This window comes from Hippocampus guttulatus, chromosome 2, assembly GCF_054856545.1.
Source record: "Hippocampus guttulatus isolate MCC_2025c chromosome 2, RoL_Hgut_1.0, whole genome shotgun sequence".
Classification (NCBI taxonomy): Eukaryota; Metazoa; Chordata; class Actinopteri; order Syngnathiformes; family Syngnathidae; genus Hippocampus; species Hippocampus guttulatus.
The window spans coordinates 30,175,320-30,188,126 of record NC_141262.1 but is presented as its reverse complement, the minus strand read 5'-3'; the positions used below and the strand labels follow the sequence as shown (position 1 = coordinate 30,188,126).

Genomic DNA, 12,807 nt, shown 5'->3' with positions numbered 1-12,807 from the left:
AGGAAACTCCACCAGCTCCCCGCCACCCGCTGAGAGGCTTGTTTCCGTTGCGCACAACCAGCGAAACTTGAAAAAACCCCAACGAACGCCTCTCCTCGTCATCCTTGCAACCAACAAAACTACTCCTTGCTCACGAGCGCATCATGTCACCTGATAGCGCACGCTATTTCTTTCTTTTATGCTCATAACGACATCACGCGACCGCACACGAACTTCAAATTGCACACAAGCAAAATGGAAGGAGGTCCAAAGTGGCATGACGCTTTTCCATCCATCCACCCGTGAGCAAATCTGCGGATTGAATCGTGTGCATTTCATGGGCCTACAACCGGAAGTTAGTCCGACTGGCCTGCTTTTATTTTGAAACGCGGACGCCCGGAAGTGGTGTGCGTCGTCGTCACCGCGCTTGGACGTTCGGAGCGACGGGCGTGTTGAACGTCCGCAGCCCTTCAGAATTCGCCCAACTCTGACACGTCTCGGAACCACCCGAGCGGATGCCGCTTGCGTGTTGGCCCAACCGAACCCCAGCGAGCTCGGAAGAGGAGCTCGAGCACGAGTCAAGTGAGTGAGCGCTGCGGGTCAAGTCGTTTGGGTCACGGTTCGATCGTGTCGGGATTGGACGCAACCGGAAACGCACGCACACGGTTTCTTCCCGACCTGTTTGACCGGTCGAAACCGGTCCGCCTTTACGACCGGTTGTTGCGGTTCTGTTGGTCTGTCTGGTTCGACTGGTTTTCGGAGTTGTGCCGCTCTGACCGCTTGTGCTTGTTGTGCCGGTTGTCCTGGTCGGACTGCTTCGAAGCGTTTCGCCGGCGAGCTTTTCTCGGTTCTTCTGCTTTTTTGCTGTGGGCTTCGGTCCACTACTGGTTCGCCAGCATGCCAAGTGTTACCCCGGCCCGCCTTCTTCCGAATCCGAACACCGTCACGCAACTCGGAGCTCCAAATGGGAACCCAGAAACGTCTTCGTCCACCTGTCCCGGTGTTCGCGTCCTTCCAGAGAGTTGCGCTACGCGGGATGATGAAACGCTCAACTCGTGCGCGTTTTCCAAGTTCTGCTGAGGGATTGCCGACGCGCCTCTCAATCAATCGATACAGTTGAGCTTGGATCGCGAATGGCCCAAAAATACACCGAGATTGAAGTCCTCAATAGCACATCACCCCCCCCCCCCCAAAAAAAAAAATTGACTCGAATGTGTTTGCTGGAATGTCCCGTTGGAGAAGATGTCCGCTGCGCTTGGATCGAACGCGCGCGCGCCGCTAGAGGGCGCCCCCGCGTTCGTCGTTTGCAATGGATGGCTCCACTTTCCGAACGGCAAAAGGAGAGCTGGACTCCGTTTGAACGCAGCTTGATTGAAAGCTTGAGACAAAAAGGACGTCGGCACGGCAGCACTTCCTGCTTTTCTTTTCTTCAGCCAATCGGACGCTATCAACATAAAAACACGTCGAAGCAACGATTACCCAACCGAATAGCATTGAGGTGTTCTTAACATGAAACAATCGGAAGCTCAAACATCAAATGATCCGAATCTCCGTTGCTCGTGGTGAGCGGCAGCATTCCCTGCCACTGCTCCCAAGTTTTCTTTTTCTTTTTGCCTTCAATATCGGCAACCTTCAGAAGTATCCAAGACCTGCCCAGTTCTTCTTCAAAGTCTCTTGGAGAAGTGCGTGCGTGTGTGTTGGTGAAGGAAAAAGAGGTGTTTGCTTTCTTGCTGGTCTTCTCTGAGGACTTCCCACAATTCCTTGCAGGCTGGGTGGGCCATCATCCCTAACGCACGCGCAGCAAGGCGGCACCTTCCCGATGAAAATGTCCCATGGTGACTTCCTGCCCAAAGCGGTTTTCTCCTCAGTTCGTCAGCGACACGCCAGCGGAGGTCGTCGTGTCCTACTGACCGGCTGACGTCATCTTGGCTTCTTGTAGCGTGACATCATCACTTGGCGGCGGCACCACCGCCAAGTGAAACGTGGCCCGATTCCATCGTCAGCCGAGCGGGAAGGCGTCTCCGGCGTCCTGATCGGGTTCTCCCGGGGCGCCTCGGTCACCTCGACAACAAGCCGATGTGCGGCGTCCGATGGCCACTCTGCCATTCGCACACGCATGCAAACGTCCTTCCCGCTCATGCCGACGGGGCGGACTTTTTCAGCAAACGTGCACACAAGCGCATCTCCGCGGACTCGCCGCAGACGTGTCGGAAGGTCGGGTTATGATTTTCTTCCCGCCGAGTCACGTGACCTCCTCCGCCGCGATGGGCGTCGGCGTTTGTCACGCGTCGCCACGGTAACGTGTTTGGCCAGCGGCAAACGCGAGCCCAAGGGGCGAACGAGGCCGGGACGAGCGCCGCGGGACACGACGTCCTTTTGTTGCCCGACGCGCCCCCGAGGTCAGCTCGACGCGGATGCCGACTCACAACGGCCGGCTTGTGCGTGCGCGCGCAACAATGGCCGTCTTGTCTTTGCCCGCATGAAGTCATCACCCGCGGCAATCGACGTGATGTTGAAAACCTCAAGTGGGCCTCCCCCCCCGACCCGGTGTTTTCATCGCTCGCAGCTCCGCTGGCGCGTTTGCGACAAGTTGCGCCGTTTGGATTCTTCGGAGCCCGTTGCGGTCACTTCACATTCTGTAGAGGTGTCGCTCTCTTCCCGATACGCCGGCGCCTCGGCGGTCGTTTCCCCAGAGACCGACCGTGTCACTCGCACGGCCGCCGGCCGCTCAGGCGCTTCGATCGGGCCCGGGGGGCACGGAGAGCACCTTGGCGGCAGTCTGCCGCTAAAAGCGAGGGCTCCTTTTGTCCGCCGGAGAGCGCGCCGACGACCGCTTGGACGACGTCGTCACCGCGCGGTCCGTCGGTGTGAGTGCGAGCGGTTGAGGGTGGCCCCCGCCCGCTGCCCCAAGACGGCCAGGATGGGCCCCGGCGCTCCCGCCGCCCTCCCGGGGAGAGAGCGGCTCCGATCGTGGACGGATGGACGGATGACTTTCTTCCTCCCGCCACGATTTGCAACAAGGTTCATCGACGCATGCCGATGTTGTCGCGGCGGGTCGACTTTCTTCCCACGAGAGGAAAGAGAGGAAACGGACGTCCGGTCGAGAGCGGCTCTGGGCCGCGAGGCCGGCCCGCCGCAGCCATTCCGAACACACCGACCGCCTCGCTCGACCCGCCAAATCTCCCTTCTGCTCCATGAAAATGCTCTGGAGCAAAAGTCCAAATTTGGACCGTTGACTTCTTGCTATGCTAACACGCAAGCGACATCATTTGGGATTCACGTTCTGACTCCGAAGCTGAAGATTGTTGTCATTTCCTGCCATTGTCACCGGTCTGGAGTCACTTCCCGCCACGGAGGCTCGCGACACACGTTTTGGCCGTTGCCTGCGCCCGACACGAGAGACGTCCTCCATTCTTTAGCAACACATTTTGGTCATGGCTTCTTGCTATGTTAAAATGCGACCTATTTTGGGGGTGGGGGGGGTCACTTCCACCAGTGCTAGCAGGTTAGCAACATGCCCCGCTACGCCGACACCTTGTGGGCCTCTGGTGTGATCATTTCCTGGTGCGTTAACATCCTTACTTTGTTCCTTGCGTGTCTTGGCGGCCACGACGTTCTACCTTAACACGCGAACGGCATGGCCGAGTCACTTTTTGCTGTGCCGACGTGTCTCGGTCATTTCCCGCTATGTTAACATGGTAGCAACACCTTCTTTGGTTTCACGATACGCTAACATGGAAGCTTTATGGTTTTTTTTTTTGTTTGTTTTTCTGCATGGAGCTGACCGACGGCGCCCTAACGGCGTCGGGAGATGGCCCTGGCGGTGGTTGTCATGGCGACGCTCGATGCTAACACAGCGGTGGAAACGCTTTTGGCCGCCATCCATCTGGAGAGGTCGGAGGTCACTCGCGGCAGAATGCAAAGCCGAGCGATCGCTCCCGCGATGCCCACTTCCCGTGTTGTGTGCAGGTACCAGTCCTCATTCCGGAGAGCCGGCCTCCTGTCGGCCGCCGACGTGGCCCACTTGGATCACGAGGCGCTGGTCAGCCTGGGAATCACGGCCACTGGGCATCGCAAACGCATCCTGAGACTTCTGTCGCACGTCCAGAGGCGGCCGGCTCAGAGCTCCGCGACGGACCTGCCGTTGTCTTCGTCGCGAAATTCCCGCGGCTCGGAAGAGTTTGGAAACTGGTCGGCTCCGGACCCGGCCGCCGCGCTGAAGCCGGTGCCCAGGCCCAGAACCGTTTTCAACCGGCGGCGCACCGCGCCCGCTCATTTCCGGCCCCCTCCGCCCGACGCGGTCCCGTCGCCGCACAGGAGACTCTCCCAGGAGTCCATCGGCTTCCCGCTTTTAGAGCGCACGGGGGACGGGGCAGCGCCCGTCGTCAGGACGGACGCGACCTCGCCGCCCGTTCCCCCGAGGGTCGCCCGTCGGGCTCCGCCGGGCGCGTCCTCGTCGCCTTCTCCTCCCGCACCGCCGCGTGACGACCAAGCGCTTCCCGCTTCCCGCTCAACTTCGTCTCCCGGTTGCCGTGACGGCGGCGCGACGTCCGGGTCCTCGCGCCGGTCCGTCTCCAGCGCCGTGGAGATGATCTCCAACGACATCTATTGGGGAACGGCGGCTTGCGCCCCTCCGACGCCGCCGCGACAAGCGGCGCACGGGAAGCAGAGAAACAGGTTTGGAAAACCACTCGTTCGGTCAATCAATCAAGCAATCGATTCATGACCGATCAACGATTGCCTTTGAATCCTTTCGGCAGCGGCGGCGCATCCAGCAACAACTCGTCGGGGTCAGCCAGAGGTGAGCGCGGCCGTCCGTCGGGTGCCGTTGTGTGACTTGATGTGGCGTCATCATGTGACATCATCGCGCGATGCAATCACTTTCTGATGTCGCGTGTGACGTCTTGGGCCGGCGTAACAGTATCATGCCATCGTCGTGGCATCGTCACGACGCGTTTGCGCTGCAGCTCCATGTTTGTGTTCGCAGATGACCCAGTCGACGACGTCATCAGTCCCTACTGTGAAACCCTTTTTCAAAGAGGCAGAGTCGACGCCTTGGGCAGTGAGGTGAGAACGCCACGCCGCCGTTTCGATGCATCCACACAGGGGTTTTTTTCTGCGTCGATTGTTTTCAGATCGACGCGAGTCGATGCGGCGAGACGCGGCGGGAAGGGCGCTACGCTGAGGATCATGGGTAAACATCACGCGACATTCACCCGAGCTGAAGGTCTCTGCGCAGCAAGCCGCGCCGCTCGGCCCGACGTCGGCCGGGTGTGCGGAGACCTTGAGGGTGTGCGAAGGCGCCTTCATTTTGCCCTTTGCAGTTGCGCGCTGTCCCTGGACGGCGACGAGGACCAGACCATCTCGCCGTACGCCAGCTACACTTCCCTCAGCCACGGGGCCGCGCCCATCGTCAGCGGATGGCTGGACAAACTGTCGCCGCAGGGGTGCGTTTGCTTGATGCGGCGGGTCACGCCAAGTCCAAGAAATTTTTTTTGATCCAAGCACCGGGCGGGTCCAGGTGGTGCAGTGAGGACCTTGTGGCTTTTCTAAACATTGAATACTTCTGTGTGTGTGTGTGTGTGTGGCTCAGGCTTGAAAGTTCGGCGCGCGCTCTTGTTGCGCGCGTCGTTCTTTTGGTCCTGTGCTGTGCCTCCTCGTCTTCGTTCTTCTCTTCTTCCTTCTCGACCGGGTGTGTGTGGTGCTTCTCCTTTTTCACGTTCTGCAACTTTGGTGCGCTTGAGCCATGATCCGCAATTTGCGCTTTATTTCAGGAACTACGTTTTCCAGAAGCGCTTTGTCAAGTTTGACGGCAAAAATCTCATGTATTTTGGAAACGAAAAGGTAAGGTCGGAGTCCAATCCAGGCTTGACTTGATCACGATCTTTACGGTGCTCTGGTTCCCTCTCGCAGGACGCGTACCCGAAAGGCGTTGTGCCATTGGCCGCCATCCAGATGGCCCGGCCCTCCAAAGACAACAAATTTGAAATTGTCACCAGTCAGCGGATCTTTGTTTTTAAGGCTGACAATGAAGGTATACACACACACACGCGCGCGCGCGGGGAATGGGATTCATCGCTAACTATAGACACGCTGTGCTGTGCTGTTGCGTGTCAGTGGTGAGACGACGTTGGGTGTCCGCGCTGCAGGACCACGTCCAAGACCAGCTGGCGTTCGGACGGCGCTGGTTGGGTCCCGGTCCCCAGTGTCAGAAACACGGCTTCCTGGAGCTGAAAGGAACCAAGTCCAAAGTTTACGTGGCCATCAACGCCGAGCAGATTTGGCTCCACAAAAGCCAACAGGTGACGTCAGCGCCACGCGTTCACGCCTCGGCTGCCTGTCGGAACCTCGACGTGATTCACGGGCGTCGGCGCGTCATGTCTCTTCTCGGGCGCTTTCAGTGTTTTCGTACCGGGATCGGAATGACAGTGATCGAGGCCCGCGGCGCCACCATCCGAGATGGGAAACACAAGAGTTTCGACCTCATCACTCCCTACAGAACCTTCAGGTGCGACCTCACCTCCTTGGCCCTTCCGTTGCCACGGCGACCTCTCACCGTCGGCCCGCCCCTCCAGCCTCACGGCCGACACCGAGCGGGAAAAGCGGGACTGGACGGAGGCGCTGCAGGAGGCCATCGCCGAGACCCTGTCCGATTACGAGGTGGCCGAGAAGATCTGGTCCAACCGCTCCAATCGCGCGTGCGCCGATTGCCGGGCCGTTGACCCCGACTGGGCTTCCATTAACTTGTGCGTGGTCATCTGCAAGAACTGCGCCGGTGTGTCCGCCATCGCGACGCGCTAACGGGGGCCGTGTTAGCGTGCGGCGCTTTCATTTCATTCCCTCGAGTTCACTCCCGTTCCTCATTCCGTCGGGACATTTGCCACGCGCAGGTCAGCACAGAGGTCTGGGCACGATGGTGTCCAAAGTCCAGAGTCTCAAACTGGACACCAGCGTGTGGAGCAACCAGATCGTGCAGGTAAGACCAGAACGGGCTCGAAAGCGGCAAACGCTCGAAGCTCTTTGACCGCTATTTGTTTGCGCGGCAGCTCTTCATCATGCTCGGCAACGACCGCGCCAACGAGTTCTGGGCGGCCCGCTTGTCCCGATCGGACGAGCTGCACTGCGATGCGTCGCCGAGCCTGCGGCGCGAGTTCATCGATCAGAAGTACCGAGAAGGGCGCTTCCGACTGGACCACCCTGCTTTCGGCAGCCAGGAGCAGCTTCTCAAAGTGCGCGTCTGCACGTTCCAGGAAGTACTTGAGCGTGATGTTTGCAAGTTCCGATCACGCGGTCGGAGCGACGTCCGAAACGGCCAAAAACTCGGCTCTTTGAAGCGCAATGATAGAGACGTATCGATTTGTTGATTTGTTCTTGGCGGGCGGGGGGTGGGCTGTTTGTGATTTTCAGGTCTTGTGTTCCGCCGTCTCTGAACACACGCTCCTCAAAACCGTCACTCGCATCTTCTCTGAGGCCAGGTCCCTTCAGCCGACCGCTGGCGCTCAGGGACAGCGGCCGACCGGAGAGCCGCCGGATCACTACGCCGTCTCGGGTCAGAAACGCCGCTGTTACTTTTATGGCTTGTCCTACTGCGACATTTTGTAATTGAGTCGTGGGAAGCATCAGCAGCAGACGAACGGTCGCGACGTGAAAGCTTCCGCGTGCGAGGCGAGTTCCTTGAGGACTCTGACTTGTCGCCGGGCGCGATCGTGAGTGCGGATGCTCGTTCGTCTGCATAGTCCCAGCGATTGACCGGCGCCCGGTCCGAGGCGTAGCCGGCCTCTCCCCAAAGTCCGCCGGGACGGTCCCCCAACCGGTCCCCGACCCGCACGGGGACGAGCGTTGCCCAACGCGGACGGCCAATAGAACTTCTGCCGGTCCGGTCCCGCAGATCCCGGCGTCTACGATGAGATCATGAAGACGGTTCTCCATTCGGGCTTCCTCCTCCGGTCCAGCTGCAGCAGCAGAGGGACGCTGTCCCGCCGATCTCGAGAAGGTCGGCGCCGCGGTCCCGACGGAAGGCGTTTGGTCGCAGCTCGTCGCCCGCTTCACTTCCTGTCCGCTGGACTGCCGCAGACTTCCAGAAGTTCTGGTGCTCGGTGGACCAGTCGCTGCTCTTGTGCCAGTCGGAGCGATCGGCGGAGGCACGCGTGGAGATTAGCCTGAAGGACGTCGCGTGTTTGGGAGTCAGCCGACCCGAATCATCCGACGCCGACGGCTTTGCGGACAGGTGAGGCGTTCGCTCGGCGCGGCGCAGAGGAAACGAAACCGCCGGAATGCTTTTTTCCCTCCCGCTCAGGTTCCGGTACACCTTCGAGTTGTATTTGACCTCGGACAAAGTCTATCAGTTTGGCGCGGAGACGGCCGAGGTTCTGCACACCTGGACCAGCGCCATCGGCAAGGTGGGGGATCCCGTCGCGATCGCGGGCGCTCTTTCCCCGGAGCAGAAGTCGCAACCGCCGGACCGCGTTCGCTCCGCAGGCCGCCACGCCGCTCAGCTGTCACTGCCTGCTGACTCGGGAATTTGAACGCATCGGGCGCCTGCGATACCGAGCCATGTTGGACCCTCAGCAGTGGAAGGAGGCCTACTTTGTCCTGCAGAAGTCCAACCTCTTCATCTGTCCCCAAAACGACGGCGCCGCTGAAGACATCGTCAACCTCAAGCGTCTCCAGGAGCTGAGTCAGTGCCGACGAGACGTCTTGCGGGGAGCGCGTCCGGCTTCCCCGCGCCTGACTCTTTGTTTCGTCAGGCGTCGCTTGGGAAGAAAGCCGGAACCACGAGAAGAAAGAAATTCTAGTTTTAGTGGAGAAGGGGAGGTGAGCGCACCTCGGCTCGGGCCGCTCGTCTTTGCGCCGCCGCCGTTTGTCTGACGCGGCCGTCGTGGCAGGACGTTCCACCTGCGGGGCGTGGGCCGCGCCGACCTCGGCTCGTGGCACTCGGACATCCGGCGGGCCGGCGGCGGGAAGGGAAACGCCCTGCGCGAGCAGCAGTTGAGCAGGAACGACATCCCCATCGTTGTGGACAGCTGCATCGCCTTCATCACGCAATACGGTGGGCGGCGACCGGGGCGGGGAGCGGGGCCTCTCCTTCGCAGCATCTCCAACTGTCCGGTTGCAGGCCTGGGCCACGAGGGGATCTACCGCAAGAACGGAGCCAAGTCTCGCATCAAGCTGCTCATGGAGGAGTTCCGCAAGGACGCCCGCAACGTCAAACTGCGCATCGGGGACCACTTCATCGAGGACGTGACCGACGTGCTCAAGCGCTTCTTCAGGGAGATCGACGACCCCGTCTTCATGGCGGAGCTCCACCCGCTGTGGCGGGAGGCGGCGAGTGAGTGGACTTCCGGCGCCGAGCGTCCGGCGGCCGCCGAGGCCTCACTCCCGTTTGCGTTGCGCAGAAATGCAGCCGAAAGCTTTGAGGTTGGACCGCTACAAGGAGCTGATCCGGACTCTCCCACGGGTCAACCGGATGACGCTGGCCGCGCTGGTCAGCCACCTCTACAGGTGAGTTCCCGTCGGCCCGGCGTCCCGTCGGGCTCACTCCGTGACCATCGATCGCTCCCGGCAGGGTCCAGAAATGCGCCGACCTCAACCAGATGTGCACCAAGAACCTGTCGCTGCTCTTTGCTCCCAGCCTCTTTCAAACGGACGGCAAAGGAGAACACGAAGTGAAGATCGTCAAAGATCTCATTGACAACTACGTGTACGTTTTCGAGGCGAGTACGACCCGGCGAGTCGGCTCCGTCCGTCGGCTTTCGGAGCGGGCGGCTGATCGGACTTTTTGCTCCCGGTCAGATCGACGAGGAGCACCAGAATCAGATGGAGTTGGAGATCAGTCTCATCACCTCCTGGAAGGACACTCAAGTAACTGGCGGCGCCGATCTCTCTCTCGGCGGGGTGGGCGGGATCGGCGCCCCGAGTGTCAACGTGCCGCTTGTGTGCATTCAGCTGTCTCAGGCGGGAGATCTGATCATCGAGGTCTACCTGGAGACCAAGACGCCCGACAGCTGCGTCACGCTCAAGGTAGCGCCCGTTTGCGGACGCCGTCGTCGCCGCGGTCGCGGTCCCGGTCCCGAGCCCGCCTTCGACTCCGCCGTACCCCCGCAGGTGTCGCCCAGCATGTGCGCCGAGGAGCTGACCAATCAGGTTCTCTACATGAGGAACGTCCCCCCCGGGGACAAAGATGTCTGGATGACGTTTGAGGCCATTGAGGACGGGCAGTTGGGTGCGTCCGCCGCCGCGCACGCGCACACGCGCGCTCGCGCGCTCGCGTCTGAGGCGTTTGTGCGTCCGCAGAGCGTCCGTTGCACCCCAAAGAGAAAGTTCTGGAGCAGGCGCTGCAGTGGTGCAAGATGGCCGACCCCAGCTCCGCCCACCTGCTGGTGAAAAGGGTCCCGAAATGCGACGGCCTCGACATCCTCACCTGTAGGTCCGGCGGGCGTCCGCCTCGACACGCGCGTCGCGTCCAAGTAGCGTGCCGGTGACCCGGGTGCGTGCCCCTTAGCCTACAAGAGCGACCTGATGAAGGTCGGCGTGCTGCGGTGTCGGGAGGAGCCCCCCAAACTGCTTCAGGGAAACAAATTCCAGGAGAGAAGCTTCCAGATCAAGAAGAACAAACTGCTGTTGCTCAAAGACAAGAAGGTAGTCACCGGTGGACCGCCGGGGACCATTGAGTGAGCCCCCACATGTTCTTGGCTCTTTTGGCCTGCAGAGCTTCAGGGCGGAGAAGGAGTGGTCGCTGAAGGCCATGAAGGTCTACATGGGGCTCCGCCAGAAACTCAAAGCACCAACCAGGCGAGCGCCGCCGCCGCACGCGTAGCCGTTGTCTCTGCGCTAAGCTAGGCTAACATGCGCTTGCACTCGTAGGTGGGGCTTCACCGTGATGTCACACAAACATCAACTGTAAGTGGCCCCAACTGGTGCGGGAGGGACCCTTTGCGCCGGCGGGTGAACATGCGGATGCGTGTGCGTGTGCGTGTGCATGTGCGTGCGCGCGCAGGTTCCTGTGTTGCCCGAGCGAGGCGGACGTATGGGATTGGGTGAGCAGCTTCCTCAAAGCTCAGGTCAGTGCTTCCCGCGTCGGCGGCTGCGATAACGGACGATGCGCGCGGCGGCAACTTCCTGACCTCCGACCCGGCCGCGTTTGGCAGAACGACAAGCCGGGCCCTCCCGTCCTCCGCCGCCACTCGTCCTCCGACATCGCCAAGCAGAAGTTTGGCACCATGCCGCTGGTGCCCATCCGAGGAGACGACAGCAACCACGGGATGCTGTCGGCCAATCAGACGCTGGTAAACGAGCGCCGCGCTTTGCGACGCCGCTTGCGGCCGCCTCGCGTCCGCCTCGCGTCCGCCTCGCGTCCGCGCCGCCCGGACCTCCCCCCCGGACGCCCATCGCCATCGACTCAGGACGATCGCTACCGGTCGATGGCGACGGACGTATCGGGCACCCCCGATCGCTCCGTCACAGCCGACGACGCCGCCGCAAAGAATACAATTTCCCGACCGCCGGAGTCAAAGCGTTCCCCACGAGAGACGCAAACAGCCGAGAAGTCTCGTATGGCCCGAAAAGCCCGGACGAGCCCCGCGTGCCTTCGCCGTCGGCCAAGCGGCGGAAGGCAGCGTTCCGATTTCCTGACACGCCGAAGCGCACCGCTATGGCTCACGACGTCATCGGGCGCAAACGAGTGGAGCGCTCCGCTCGCCGCATGCCGAGTCGCAAACGTGACCGTTGCAACTGAAGAACCGCCCCCAAGATTCTTTTTTCTTGAAGACAAAACTGAAGCTTGAAATCTGGACTTTGTGGCAAAGCAGATGAACGAGAGAAGCGGCCCCTTTGGCGCGCCTCAAACCGGAAGGACTCGCGCAAGCCGTCGGCTCCAGCGCCCGCTCGCGGCTTTGCATGCGCTGACAAAATGAGTTTGCTTCAGCCGCCGCCAAGCGCTTCAGGCTTGCTTCTTTTGCCGCGAGTGTAAAGCTTGAGCGCAAATGTGGTTTGCCGTCCGCAGAGGAAGCTTCACGACCGCAGGACGCTCTCCATGTACTTTGTGAGTCTCTCGTCGCTCCGAGCCGCCGCTCGACTTTTCGCGCTCTGACTCCGGCGCGCCGGCGTCCGCAGCCGATGAAGGTCCAGCAGGACGGCGGCGAGGAGCGCCGCGAGTCGCCGGAGCCGCTCTACGAGGAGGTGGGCGATTTCGGCCTGCAGGTGCTCAAGTCCTTGGAGAGCAGCTTCCTGTCCGGCGGCAACGGCGAGCGCGCGCGGGAGCCGCCGACGGCGCCGTCGCCCGCCGCCCCCCGCCGAGCGGCCGAGGCGCCCCCGCCGTCTCCTTCGCCGGCCGGCTGCACGCCGTCTCAAGAGCTCCTGCTGCAGGAAATGACCTCGGCGTTCGGCCGCAAAGCCCGCCCGGAGCGAGGGGAGGAAGAAGTCGTCGGGTCAACGGCCGACAAATGATACCAGGTGGCCTGCGATGCTGCTCGCATTGCGTCCACCGCCAGCCGCGCAAACGGGAGGTGCGAGTCATGACTTGCATATTAAAAGTTGCGCAAGTTGTCCTTTGGTCGCTTTCGATGCTTTGCCCGCTTGTCATGAGATGGGAGTTGCTTGCCGTGCTTCCATCGGCGAAGGCTCAAAAGATGAGTGACGTCGGGGGACGGGGGGCCGCAATGTTCGCAGTGAGCAGCAGGTGGCAGCGCAAGCCGATAAGATCGAGGGGACTCTGGTGTCTTTTCCACATGAGGGAATTTCCCCAAGTGGGCCGGGTGTCCCCTTTTGGGGCTTCCTGCGCGTGGCGTTGCGCTGCTGCGCAGTGACTCGCGCGTGAGGTTGGCTTGGAGC

The 12,807-nt window shown here is 61.2% G+C and overlaps 1 protein-coding gene across 2 annotated transcripts; it reads left to right on the top strand.

Annotated features, from left to right (window-relative positions):
* The first annotated feature begins 399 nt into the window (after positions 1 to 399).
* arap3 (ArfGAP with RhoGAP domain, ankyrin repeat and PH domain 3) lies at positions 400 to 12,522 on the top strand. Of its 2 annotated transcripts, XM_086105595.1 has the most exons (36): positions 400 to 561; positions 3,760 to 3,873; positions 3,949 to 4,656; positions 4,740 to 4,780; positions 4,967 to 5,046; positions 5,115 to 5,173; positions 5,304 to 5,426; positions 5,573 to 5,671; positions 5,754 to 5,823; positions 5,893 to 6,013; positions 6,097 to 6,281; positions 6,381 to 6,487; positions 6,555 to 6,754; positions 6,870 to 6,955; positions 7,026 to 7,208; positions 7,387 to 7,528; positions 7,868 to 7,972; positions 8,053 to 8,206; positions 8,276 to 8,378; positions 8,458 to 8,656; positions 8,727 to 8,793; positions 8,865 to 9,028; positions 9,095 to 9,307; positions 9,375 to 9,480; positions 9,545 to 9,692; positions 9,772 to 9,840; positions 9,925 to 9,999; positions 10,084 to 10,201; positions 10,273 to 10,401; positions 10,481 to 10,617; positions 10,688 to 10,770; positions 10,843 to 10,878; positions 10,976 to 11,039; positions 11,127 to 11,264; positions 11,981 to 12,019; positions 12,091 to 12,522. In XM_086105595.1, exons 2-36 carry the CDS (start codon positions 3,791 to 3,793, stop codon positions 12,421 to 12,423), a joined length of 4,767 nt encoding a protein of 1,588 aa, XP_085961721.1. In that variant the 5' UTR covers positions 400 to 561; positions 3,760 to 3,790; the 3' UTR covers positions 12,424 to 12,522. The 2 variants fall into 2 exon arrangements, with proteins under 2 accessions (XP_085961721.1, XP_085961722.1); XM_086105596.1 differs by lacking the exon at positions 5,573 to 5,671.
* The last annotated feature ends 285 nt before the right edge of the window (positions 12,523 to 12,807 follow it).

Coding starts and splice junctions, on each gene's coding strand:
- arap3 (XM_086105595.1), top strand. CDS start 3,791: ATGGCCCTGGCGGTGGTTGTCATGGCGACGCTCGATGCTAACACAGCG. Junction 10,618..10,687: donor TGTTGCTCAAAGACAAGAAG/GTAGTCACCGGT, acceptor TTTGGCCTGCAG/AGCTTCAGGGCGGAGAAGGA. Junction 11,265..11,980: donor TGTCGGCCAATCAGACGCTG/GTAAACGAGCGC, acceptor TGCCGTCCGCAG/AGGAAGCTTCACGACCGCAG.